Below are 14066 nucleotides of genomic sequence, written 5' to 3'. Positions count from 1 at the left end.
TTTGGAAATCCGATGAGAAAAAGTTAAGGCCGAAATTCGATAGATTTCGAAATCCCGTTGATTTTTTGTTTTTTAGTTTTATTATTTTAATTTTGTTTTTAATTTATTAGATTATTTTTTTAATAATTTTTAGTATTATTATTATTATTGAGGTATTGAGTGGTGGAGATATTATGTTAGAGTGATTATATTGTAAAATGGAATATTATTCTCTTAGCATGAATTCTCTAGTAAAATCAAATTTTGTGTTCGATTTTTTTTTGTCAATAAAGTAATAAAGGAAGATTACACAAATAATTTTATAATTAATTAAATATTTTTTTATGTAATAATTGAATGGGTTAGAAAAATTACATTTCATTTTGAGTTTGTTTATATAATTATAAAATTTAACAAGACTACTAATGAATCTAGAAGAAAGACTTGTCTTCTTAAAATATAAAAAGGATAAAAAATATATAAAATACAAATCTAATATTCAGTCGAATATATATGACACAATAAAATATGAATATCTTTTTAAATTGATAAACAAGCCAAATTCTAATAAAAATGTATTTTCATTGAATATAATATACACATTTCACAACCATAATATAAAATTTAGTTGGTCACCCATTTATTGAAAGGTTAATACCATTGAAAATGAATTCTTTTATTTTAGATTATATAAGTTGGAATATAAATTTTATATTTTAAATTATACAATTTCAAATTTTATTTTACACTTTTAATTATATAATTTAGAATACAAAGGAGTTATAGCATCTAGAAGGTTGGGATTGTATGTATTCGAAATATTTCCGGATTAGACGTTCCGAAACTCAAAGGTAAAATTAGAATTTTCAAAGCTGCCTGTCTATAAGCTTAAAAATGTTTTAACTTTCTATTCAACTAATGAATGTGACATTCTTGCTCCAAGCGGTGGATTCGATTATATTTTTTTCCATATATACATATCAATCCTCGACTAAGATTTCAGCAGATAGAAGATATTAAATGATACCATTTTTAAATAAGAAAGTTCTACTTGTTATATTTTTTAACAAGACAATTCCACTCCACTACTATGATTTATACTGTAACACTATTGTCTCTCATAAATAAATATAAAACCAGAGACATCTTGTTCAAGTTATATGCAACACAGTAACTATTCTAATTCAATGGTAAAATGCTAAAAATCAATCACACAGCCATTGATTGAGGTGTGGTTTTACAGTTGCAGGATTTCTGCAACGAAGTCATCAACCAAAGAATCAAATATTTGGTCTTCAATTACTGCACCAAGTTGAAAAGTATCAACCTCAAAATCTAGCCATTGTCCATATTGGATGCTCATGTCCCTATCTACCAGTTCATCCACCATTGAGTCCCTCATATCTCTCCAACTTGAAATTTCCTTCCACACTTCCTTTGCCAACCATTCATTTCTTCTCACCATTGCAACCCCTTTTGCCCACATTTTGTAACCTCCACCAACATATCGCCTGCATCTCAAGTCTAAGCACTCACTCACACAATCAAATATAACTTTCCTTCTTATTCTGCACTCACCACTATCACTCTCAAACCTTCCCCTTCGATTTTCCAACTGGTTGAACAGATGAGGGTTCACGATCTCACGAGCTCTGCCAAGAGAAAAGTCCATGTACATCAACTCCACATTACACAATATATCATTTACATACTCTAACTCCCATGTGCTTGATTGTCCAATCTTCATTTGGGAACATGTACTTGATTGTTTCCTTAGCATGGTCCAAGCTGATGCTGAATCAAACAAGTCTCTATAGCCACTTCCTGAGCCCACAACTTGCTTCCTGAAAGTAGATACTGTCAGTAGTGATCACGGCCATGTATGTACCTTTTTAGTTTTCAAAATTGTTTTATAGAATAGTTCTACACTGCTGACTAACCAATCTCACATTCAAAATCTATTCAGTTTTGAAAATTGTTTCTAAAGCAAGTGTTTTAAAAAAAAATCAGATGTTTTATTTCTAAAACCAAAGACAGTTATGTTCTTCTGACTCATTAAATGACTTATTTTAGAAGAAATAATATATTGTCTATGCTCAAGCAGAAGCATGATGCCACTTTTACCTCCATTTTTGGTCTTCTGAACTGGAAGCATTTGCGCTGAATGGAGATTCACAGCTTTCAGTGGAAAAAGAAGGGTCAAGAACAGATATTGGACTCGGCTGTCCTGAATTGAATAACCCTGCTTCCATAGGATTCATCTCACACTCCTCCATCTTATCAAGCTGTAAAATATGTTGAGCTGATTAACGTTCAATGGTTATCATAAGGAATATTATGCCTCCTACCAAAGTTACGCTGATTCTACAATACAATGCTATTGATTCTTTCAATTGTATTGTGTTACTTTTTTTTGTATTTTACTTTAACACCCCAAATTCAGTTCCACATTAACTGCATAAAAAATTGTCATTTGTGATTTGAATTAACTAAAAAGGGACCATAGCGAAACCCCGACGACCTTTTTCTTCTTGGGAAATGGGGAATTAACTTCCAAATTTAACCATAATGTAAGCAAGCCTAACTTCTCATAGTGTGGAAATTTAACTAGAGTCTTGCCATTATGTACTCATGATAGGAAAAGGATAATAACAACAAATGCTAAAATATTCTCACATACCCGAAGCCTATGCTGGGATGATAGTTCTGGAAGACAGGTGCGGCTACTGAATAATTTATCTGTCGACATTATGTCTTGATCTTTCTTCTGTTGCAACCCTGGAAAGAGGTTAACTGAATAAAGGGTGGGTGACCCTGCAACTTTTGGTGCAGTGCTGTAGGGTGACCTTGCTTTGAGAGAGTCATCACAAGAGTCCCCAATTCCATATGTTAACTCCCTCAACTTCTGATCCAAAAGAATACCCAAGGCATCACCACCAACTGCACTGTATCCTACAGGAGACCCTGCATTATCAGTTTCAGTATCAACCAACACTCTTCTAATATGCTGATCCAAGGAATTTAGGCCAGGTGTCTCAAAACCAGAATTGCTTCTTGTCAAGGGCATGGTAAATGTGAAGGAAACTACATCCATGTCTTTCTTTTTTACTTCTTCAGCCTCACCATGGCATTTATTACTAACTACATTAGACTGAACAGGCTTCTGTGATTTGTCGATGAATAAATTATCAACAACCCTATCATTCCAGTCCCTGTCTGTAGACCTCTTCTTCCTTGGGAAATTGTTTGTACGAGTATACAAGACTTCCTTTTCACTGTCTGAAACACTCGTTGATGGTTTTTTGGGCCCAGCTTTAGATTTTGCTACGGATTTATTACTAGAGCTTCTATGACGTCCACTAGAAGAATCCCCAGTGACAACTTTTCTACCTTGTGAATTGGAAACCAATGGCTTTGATGGTAGTTTGTCTTTATCCATTGGACAATTCTGTTTCTGATTATTCTGCCTGAGAACACTAGAAGCATCTTGACCAGAGGATTTCATGTGCAAACCTTTTTGAACATTCGCCTTCAGAGGCTTCTGGGAGTTTTTAGTGTCACATTGCTCTCTCTGCTCCACTAAACTTTTTCCACTACTAAAACTCAAGCCTTCCCTTCTTTGAACATTCACTTTTGCTTGGATTGCAAGTGATATAGACTTCCCTTTATTTTTTGAATAACAATCTTCTTCTACTTGAGTAGATGATCTGATAGGTGTATCCACAACTCCGTTCCAACTTTTGTTCAAAGATTGTCCGTTTAGATATTTGGCATCATTAGACTCAGACAACCTATGAGAAGTTTCAGAAAGCCTACTAGTTCTTAGAGAGGTTTCTCTTTTTCCTTTTGTATCTCTAACTCTAGAGGTCTCTGAAGATGAACTAATTAGTTGTCCCTTTTGTGAAGCCTCTTTTTCTTTAAGGTCTCTGACCCTCAATGATACTGTTGATGATGTTACCAGAGGTGCTTTAGCCTTTGTAGCAGCTTGGCGTCCAGGTTCAATAATTCTTGCTGCAGCTTCCATTATGTATGTAGCATTATTTGATGGAACAAAGCCAGGATTCTTAATTGGGGACAAAAGTTTATGGTGAGTAAGGGGAATAGATTTAGCTGATTTGGGAGGCATTACTTCTGTTTGAAACTTTTCAATCGGCCTGCTACGGGTCTGTAGAGGCTTCTCCATGAAGTTCCTAGAGGTTCCCTCAGCTTTTTCAACCAACTTTCCAGAATATAGAATCTGATGATCATGAAGATGATTGAGATTTTTCCTCCAGTACTGCACATCTTGAATGCATTGGCTGTCAAAATATGGGGTAGAATATGGATCAGAAAAACTAGAAAACGGCATTGAATCCAATCCCATAAGCCTGGCAACTACACCAGGGGCCCTTGTTCCACATACTTCAGAATCTATAACAGAAGTAGCACAGCTATGATCACCACTATCTCTAATACTTCCCCCTATTCCAATTTCATCATCTTCGTCCACCTGAAAGGATTAAACAAGTAACAGCTAAAACTTCATCACAAATTATATAAAATAATATTTTGGAGCACAGTATATAGTGATACCAGATAGGGAAGCATAGTTGCCAAGTTGCCATCAACTTTTCTTCTTTGTTTCAAGGACTCTGCCAATTGTGAAGAAAAAAGAGACCAAAAGCAAAACACAATCAGTTATAGACCGATAAATCTGTATACAAGTACAACAATTGACAAGAGACATAAACCATTCATCAAATTTTGAGGTACCCGGCGTGGTTGAAAATAATTTCTTCCGTGATTTTGAGGTCCAGTCAAACATGTGGAAAAAGCCACCTTCATCTTTTGCTCCTTCTTTCTGAACTCTCATTTTCAAAGCAGAATTTAATAAACCTTCAAGCTAAACGATGAAACAAAAAGAAAGGTGAATGCTGTTAGTCGAGCCATAAATATAATCTATAATCCACCTAAATTTAAGATGAGTTTCGAAATAGATGGAATGCAAAGGGATGCAATAAAATTACCACACCGATGTTATATAGTGGAAAGGAGGAAATCGTTTAATCAATTGTCTGAGTAGCAAAATAAACAATTAAGAAAGAGGTATTGAAGAACATAATACAATCCTTGAGTTTCCATTCCATTTCATCCTAGAAATTCAATGATCCAAACATTGACAGTTACTGCTATTTCATTCTTCCAAACATAGAATGACTTACTAGGAAAGCATGATTCAATCTCAATAGCAACACGCAGGATAACTGATTGAATCAATCGATTATTAACTAATGCAATCCAAAGCAAATCATTACATAAAAACAAAACGACAAAAATTTCAGATGATCATCTCTAAGTTTCTTTCGATGGTAAAGCAACAGGACACGATTGGATCAAATCTCTTTGATCATCGTGTTACTAGAGTCAAAACCATGATTCTTTTTTTTTACTTCTCGGACAATAGAATCTCACACGGTTCCAAACTCGATACAACTGATCACGTGGAATAACCGAGAAATCCTATATACTAAATTTGAGCTAAAATCAAGTACAAACATATCATTCTTAATGGAAAAAAAAGTTCGAGTATGAATAGAGAAAAAAATAAAAGCTTTTTACTGGCCATAAATATCTAAGAAAAACTCACATCTTTTAGTGGAAAAAAGGAAACATCTGCTTACATACAAGCATTACTTATCTATGATGCGATGTTGTTACCTCTAAAAATCTCATCAATTACAATGACAGCAACAAATAGATACCTCACAAAGCCAAATTGAGGCCATTGAACAACCCAGAAGTGAAACGAAACAAAACAGCACAACTGATACATATGACATGTGCATCCAACTTGACTAATCGTCAAAACAGCAGTAGCCAAATAGAAACACAAAAAAATTCAAAAGCCAGTAAAAAAAAAAGGACATGAACCCGTCAAAGAAAACGAAGAAAAGCGCAAACTTTACAGTGGCATTCGAGTAAGAGCTTACCTTGAGAAGGCGAGATGAATGAACAAAGCATTGCGATGTTTACAACACTATAAAGATGTTTGTATTGGCATACATGGGAAACGGGTCAGTAAATGCATCAAATTTGAGGTGAACTGAAGAAGGAAGTGCCAGCTCCAGTGAGATCGTGCAGTTCAACGTTCCAGTAGTAAAGGGAAACACAAATTAAATGCTTTTTATTTTCAAAGAAATTTTTAGTTTGAAAAAGAGAGGCCTTTTTGCCATTATTGAATGTGAGAAAATGGGAAACTTTCTAACGTCTCTCTGCGAGCGATAACATTTCAAATTCCTAACTCGGATACATGGTCCATTGTTTGACTCACTGCCACGTGTACAACATCTTCGTTTTGTGTCTCTTTTAAATTAGGTCACCCTAATTTGTTTTTAAAAAATATACAATATGATTGGAATATCAAAATATATAAAATCTTGTTAGAATATATAATATGATTTAGAGTGAGATACAACATCTTTTTCTTTCACCTTTAATTTTTGTAATAACATTATTAAGTTGCATTCTTCTTTTAAAATACTTCATTTTCGGATTTGACATGTATAAAGTTAATTTTTAAAGAGTTAAAACTCTATTTTAAAATGAATTATAGATATTTGCACAAGAATAATAATATATATATAACACTTATTAGATATGTTTAACCAATAATAGTTCAAAAACGTAATAAAATTATTACAACATTAAATGGCTATTTACTTTAGCTCCATAAATTAAAATTAAATAATGTATATATTTTTTTTAATTGCAAAACAATCTCCCTCGACTATTCCAAGTTAAATCCTTTTATTTTATCTTTATATATATTTAATTTTCTTAGCCATTTATCGTTTTACCTTTGTCGCTAAAGTGAATTGACATTTTTTTTAAAGAACTTGTTCGTAATTAAAAACAACTTTACGTCAAAATTTCTAAACATTGATCATAAATTTCAACAATAAAATAAGTTGTGCAACGCAGGTACCAAAATGTAAGTTAATTTAATAGTGAAATCTACGATGATTTTAATTAATTAATAATGTAAAAATTTCTATACTGAAAAAAATGTAAAAATTAAAATCTAGTTTTAAAATTTAATTTATTTAAAATAATATATGTTTAATTGATAAGGTATATTATATTGGACATTTATTTGGATCAAATTGATTGAATTTAAGCTATAACATTTGATAGAATGGTATCATTGATTTTTATTGGTGATAATATAAAACTAAAAATTAAATAACTATAAAGAATTTAATTTTATAAATTTATGTTTTATTTTATTTTATTTAGAATAGTTTATTTAAATTTATACTTAATGATGCAATTTATTTGAATTTTATTTTAAAAAAAAATTATTTTGCTTTTAGTAATAATTTAGTATACAATTTTATTTAAATTATTTTTAAGATAATTTGTTATCTAAATTTTTTTTTAATACTTTTTTTTTATAAACTATTCAGGTCTACGTGTATTTTCATATGGATAAATAAATTAACAGTGTACAATTGTTTTATATATATATATATATATATATATATATATATATATATATATATATATATATATATATATATATATATATATACCCATGTCGAACTTTTGTCCTACTATAAATTCTTTTGAAAAATTAAATAAAACGAAAACTACTTATTCTAGTACCTTTGTTTTTTTTTATATTTTGGGTATTTTAAAAAGCAACAAGCTTTAAAGAGTTTATAAAATGAAATCCTTTATATAATGGGAATATTTGGTCCAATCTAGATTAAATTTTAAGAAAATTCAAATTTAAGTATGTTGAAAATTTAATTCAAAATCTAGGTCTAATTCAGAATTAATAAAATGTTGTTAAAGTTCAATCAAACCCCAATATTTACAAGTTTTTATGGACAAAACGTAAATCAAGTCTTAATTAGATTAAGCTAAAATGTTATATTTAATTCGTGCCGAAAATTGAAAGCCTAAGCCCTCGATTCAATCTGGGCTTGAAAAATAAGGTTGAGGCTTGTTGAAAAAACTCGTCTTGATTAAGATTTTGGAAGCTAAGTCCATATCTTGGTTTAATGATCAAATGTAATTTATTCTAAAAATATTAAGACCATCTTCAATATTTCATTGAGTGGGTTTAAGTGAAACTAGATGTACACTTGAAAAAGTTGCTTGCTAGAATGACTCAGCAAAATAATAATAATAGTAATTCAAGCTTATGAAATGAGAGTTAAGTATAAAATTTGCATAAGATTAATTAAAATATAAGTTAGAATTGTTTTTCATCAACATCAATTAGGGTTTTTTCAAGCAAAAGGGGTATAACTATTTTTAATCGAAGGTGATCAGAGTTTATCGATGATATCAGTGATACTGTTTTCCAATTGATATCAGTGAATATTTTTTAGTTGATATTAATTAGGGTAATTTTTTTAACTAATATTAGATGTTAGTCATATTTTCTATTTAAGTATATAAAGACTGTTATTCTATCGATGTTAACAGTATTTTTTTCATCAACTTCAATTAGGGCTTTTTTTCAAGCGCGCGAATGTTAATTGTCATTGTCTGAACATGATTTTAGACTATATTCATTATTAATTTAATCATACACGTTGATGTTTTTAAAAGATAAATATTTATTTTATAATACGTAGAAACGAAAACGAAAACTCGAATTTTGTAAGAGAGAAATCGTTCAACACTGAGTGGAGGTAAAAAGTAGAAGCTTCTTTCACTATTTCTGTATCAGACATTATTCTGTTTGTGTTTGAGATAACGATGCCCAAAAGCAAAGATACCTTTTTGACGACAGAACACACCTGCAGATCATACAAGTTTATCATCCATATACAATATCAACCACAAAATGCTTTGCTTTAATCATTCAAAGAGATTAATCAATCATCTCAGACACAAGAAAACTCATTCACACGCTTGCCTATGTTTGCAAAGAGTACATATAATTACTACTATTATGTTACATATCCAAATATGTGTAAAATCAAAAGCTTTAATTACAACCTATGCACAACTTCACACTGCACAACTTCACACTGCCAAATATGTGTACAATCAAAAGCTTTAACGAAGAAGTCGTGCCCCTGCACGACTTCACACTGTTCATTTGATCAGTGTTGAAGTCGTGCATCCCAAAAACAAATTCATGTTGTTGTAATTGATTACCAAACACTGTAATCGATTACCACGTCTTTTTTTCGTTAAAAATAATAAAAGTATTGAAATTGTACCGGGGATGACGACTTTAATATGAGAAGTCGTGCACCGCCACACACTTTTACCTCTTTTAAATTTTTAATTTATTTATTAATTAAAATGATTTATAATTAATAAATAATTTTTTTAAATATATTTAAAATAATATAAATTATATGTAATTAATATTTAAAAATTATATTTCATTATAATTTAATTTTATGAATTTTAATTATTATATTATACCTTTTTTTGAATTATAATTAATTAATAAAAAAAAATTATTATAAACAATTTAAAATAATAAAAAATTTTAAAAGTTGAAAACGTTTGGGGATTGACGACTTCTTTACTTAAAGTCGTGAACCCCCTTCACACTTTTATTTCTTTAGTTTTTTATTATTTAAAAAGATTTATAAGTTTTATATAATATATTTAAATGTATATAAAACATTTTACATTATACATAATCAATAATTAAAGTTTTTTAATATCATTAAATAAATATATTTTATGGTTTTAATTATTTTTGTAATTAAATTAATTTTTTATAAAAGATATTTCAATTAAATAATTTCTAACCATAATTATTGTGATTACATAAATAAAAACGTATAAACTTATTTTATTTTATTATAAATTATTTTTTATTATAATTAATTAGATTAAATATGTTTTTAGTGCCTAAACTATCAAGCGAATTTGTTTTTAGTCCTTCTATCAAAGTAAGGTACATTTTGACCAAAAATTAAGGTTATTTGAAGGAGGAGGACTAAAATGTACCTTACTTTGAAGGAGAAACTAAATAATTTAGTATTTTTATTAATTAAATAGTTTATAGCGAAAAAAAAATTATTAATTAATTATAATTTGTTAAAAGATATTCTATAATCATAAAAATTCAAAAAAATAAATTATAATAAAATATAATTATTTTTCAATTTCAATTACATAATTACAATAATTATAGTTATAAATTATTTAATTAAAATTATTTTATAAAAAATTTAATTTAATTACAAAAATAATTAAAATTATAAAATTTATTTATTTAATAATATTAAAAAATTTAATTATTAATTAGATATAATTTTAATTATATTAAATACATTTAAAAATATTATTTACAAATTATAAATGATTTTAATTAATAAAAAAATTAAAAAATATAAAAAATAAGAATGGGAGGGGGTGCACGACTTCAATAAGAGAAGTCGTTAACCCCGCACACAACTTTAATTTTTTTTTTTTTTTTTTATGAAAAATGACTTTGTTATCGATTACAAGTCTCTCGTAATCGATTACCATGCTCTAAAGTCGTTTTTGGGGTACACGACTTCAACACTGGTCAAATGAACGGTGTGAAATCGTACAGGAAGGCACGACTTCTTCATTAAAAGTCGTTTGGACCCCTCACGACTTGCCTATTTTCGTAATTAATTTTTTTTTTGCCTATTCTCGTAATCTCTCCCTCGTTTTTGCCTATTATGGTACAAAAGCCTATATATATAGATATATATCATTCAGATTCTTTTCTCAAATACTGTAAAAGAAATAATAGACTGTTATTTTAACCCAATCATATACTCTTACATATATACACCAATAGAAGTAGGTTTTTCATAACTGAGTCGTCTAATGTAATTTTCTTAAAAAATATAAAGAGAGGTGAGAAAAAAAAAGTGAATTGTAAAGTAATAGAATATTGTATGTTCATAAAAACTCAAAAGGAAAAGAGAAGGTACTCACAGCTATACTCAGAATTCTGGTTAACACAGCTTATCAACCGTACAATCCACAGTAAAACCTTAAGAATATGTTTCATAATTTTAACTAAACTAAAATTCATTAAACTTGAATTAGTTTTATAAATTAAATGAAAAATTATCTTGTTAGCCGATGACACCTTAATTAGTTAAGACTGAGACAATACAACATCGTAAGACAATTCATTCTCCAAACATCTAACGAATCATTTCCATCTTTTGGTTGCAGAGGATGTGTATCTCGGATATATTACTTATATTTGGTGCAAGTATTTCAAATCCAAACCATGACAGTTAAGCTATAATCACAGGAAATTTACAAACTTTGACGCATCATAGAAACAAAATTGGAAACTTCTAAAGGAAAATCAAACTGCATAGACAGTGATGAATCAATATCTAAGTCATGACGTCCCCATCCTCCGAATCACGTACGTCCAATTTCTTAAAAAGCCAGCTAGTGATTCACAAAGAAAAGAAAGCAAAAAAAACTTGTTAACACAAATTATACATTGGCTATAACATCCACACTTCTTTTTGAACATTTTGTATAAGGTATACATGAAAAAAGCTATAGGTGTTTCCTTAAAGAAAGAAAGTACTACAAAGACCTAATTAAAAGAAAAAAGTATGGGCTAATTATCTCACCTGGTACGAAGGGAAGTTGAGTTGAAGTTGTGTGAGGAGGAAGCTAGAGTCTGAGGTTGAGATCCACATCCACGTCATGGTCACGCGCTGGAACTTGCTGGAGCAGTGTGCCTGCACCATGAAATTGAAACAAAGCTGCACTAGTTGCACTACCAACACTAACGTTGGGTGAGCTATTTGGATGAGGAACCAAACACCCTTTTGGTCCGTTGTTGTATGGTGCTTTAAACCTATGGCCATGTTGTTGTCGAAGATTGAGAAGGTATTTGAACTGGGCTAGCTTAGCACGTTCCCTCCTGTGCGCATTTTGGTGCCCTCCAAGTGCTTGAGAATTTGTGAACTGGCGGCGACAGTATCGGCAGTGGAACCTCTTTGCACCATCTTCACCGGCTATGGCAGCCTTCAAGTTCAAGGAGAAACCAAACAGCTTCATGGATGAATGTTTTGAGACATGAAATTAAGGAGTTAGTTTGCTGATTATAAATGACAGATAATACCATACTAAGTTTGAACCAAATATTATTATTATTATTATTATAATAATATGTGTATCTGTAGCAGTGATTGGGGATCGAGAGATGCTTTCGTGTCTATTTATGAAATGGTCTGCAGTTTGGGCCCCCGGTATATTAGGTAAAATCTAATTCATGACCCCGATATTTTCTCCTTTCTTTTATCTCAACAATAACAAAAATAATAAAAATAAAAATGTCTGTATAAATTCAATTCATTTCTTTCTATTCAATTTACTATCTGTGGGGGAGGTGATTGGATTCATATGTGACTTACATGTCAAAATAATAAATAGGATAGATAATATACTAATGTGAAAACAAAAATTTGGCATGATTTCTATCCTTTGTACGTAAATTCGGATACATTAGGTACAAGTAAAAAATAAATTTAAACCTGTACTGGGTAGGAGTGGCGAGGCTGACCGGTTGGGGTGGATGCCTCCGAACATGATTAAGATAAAACATTGATTAAGGATCGTAGAGTCTTGGTTGGACGTGATTAAGGCTTCATTAATCCAAGACCTATAACAAAAACTATAAATACATGTCAAAAGTAAGAAGTAGAGAATTTAATTAATTACACATTTATTACAGTATTTAACTTACCAATCGGACCATCACTAACTTTGGCATCAAAGCACCTTTAACAGGTACACCTCCGACCGGTGCATAGGAAATTGAACAAGGCTTGACTGGATGGAGAGAACAGAAAGAGCGTGGACTAGACAACATCCGAAGGAAATTGTGCCGGACTTAGGTGACTCGAACCTGTACCGGAACAAGACCTTTTAAAAGTTTCAAAATCAATTATTGCAAATAAAATTGAAAAAGTTCCAATTAAAATTATCACTTAGTACTTCAGGATTATATTCATTATTTATATATAAAATTAAACAATAATGCACCTTAATAATTAGGATAACAATGTGGTCATTCCTCTTGTTTTGTTTTTTCTCACATTTGACTTTTGGAAAATGAATAGAATGGACAAGCTTACCTTGCATAAAAATGTGGATTAATTTTTCCGATCCCCTCCACATAACATTTGTCTTGTGAGTTTGTAATTTGGTGAGCACTCCATAAGAAATTATTTATTTTATACTTTTTTTATTCTGTATAATATTGAGTATGGTATGATTTTAATAATTTTATTTTTATTTAATTAAATTAATAGAAATAATAAATTTTTAAGTCTATTTCTTAAAATAAATAATATTCATAATTTTATAATTTATAATTTTTAAGCATAAATTTATTAAAAATATAAATGATTTGGACTGAAATCAGGAAAGAACAGGAGGGAGGGATTTACTTTTGGTTGAACTCAAAAAGAAACTGAATAAAAAACCTAAGAAAGCGGATTAAAATACTCTAACTCACTTCATACTTTTCATACTTTTTGTTTACAGACTAAAATAATTCACATATATAATACAAAATAGATATTCATGATGGATATATACGAATAATATATATATATATATATATATATATATATATATGAATATTTAATTATTTATTTATTAATGGAACGATTAAGTACATCATAATTTTTGATCTATAAATGTCCGCTACGTTAAATTTTTTTAACAAATTTTATTTCTATTTTTTTTTTTAAAATTTAAGTAATCAAAATAAAATTAACATTACAAAAATATTAATCATAAAATAATTATTTAAATTTTGACTTTATATATCTTTATTTTTGTATTTAAACCTATGAAATTGAAGTTATTTTATTAAAAAATAAACTTTTAAAAATTTATATTTTAGCAACTTGCTTAAATTCACTTTATAAAAAGATGGAATTTATTTGAATTAATATTTTATTGATTAATTTGATTTTAATTATATTTAAAAATAACTTTTTTTATCTTAGTTTATATTTTAAGAAATTTTCGTTAAATAATTTTATAAAATTTTAAGAAAATAAAATATAAAAGTATTTGTAAATATTTAAGAATATTACAGA

The 14066-nt window shown here is 29.4% G+C and overlaps 2 protein-coding genes across 2 annotated transcripts; both read right to left on the bottom strand.

Annotated features, from left to right (window-relative positions):
- Nucleotides 1-1073: 1073 nt before the first annotated feature.
- On the bottom strand, nucleotides 1074-6189 carry LOC108324574 (uncharacterized). The gene is made up of 6 exons (XM_017557517.2): nucleotides 5949-6189; nucleotides 4732-4861; nucleotides 4552-4610; nucleotides 2660-4468; nucleotides 2104-2264; nucleotides 1074-1823 (listed from the first exon to the last, which is right to left on the bottom strand). The coding sequence occupies exons 2-6, from the start codon at nucleotides 4829-4831 to the stop codon at nucleotides 1217-1219; spliced, it is 2736 nt and encodes a 911-aa protein (XP_017413006.1). The 5' UTR covers nucleotides 4832-4861; nucleotides 5949-6189; the 3' UTR covers nucleotides 1074-1216.
- A 5433-nt stretch (nucleotides 6190-11622) lies between these two features.
- Nucleotides 11623-12012, bottom strand: LOC108330009 (zinc finger protein 6). The gene has a single exon (XM_017564449.1). The coding sequence runs from the start codon at nucleotides 12010-12012 to the stop codon at nucleotides 11623-11625; it is 390 nt and encodes a 129-aa protein (XP_017419938.1).
- Between the last annotated feature and the right edge of the window lie 2054 nt (nucleotides 12013-14066).

This window comes from Vigna angularis, chromosome 1, assembly GCF_016808095.1.
Source record: "Vigna angularis cultivar LongXiaoDou No.4 chromosome 1, ASM1680809v1, whole genome shotgun sequence".
Lineage (NCBI taxonomy): Eukaryota > Viridiplantae > Streptophyta > Magnoliopsida > Fabales > Fabaceae > Vigna > Vigna angularis.
Note: the sequence above shows the minus strand (reverse complement) of the source record. Positions and strands in the feature narration are given on the sequence as shown.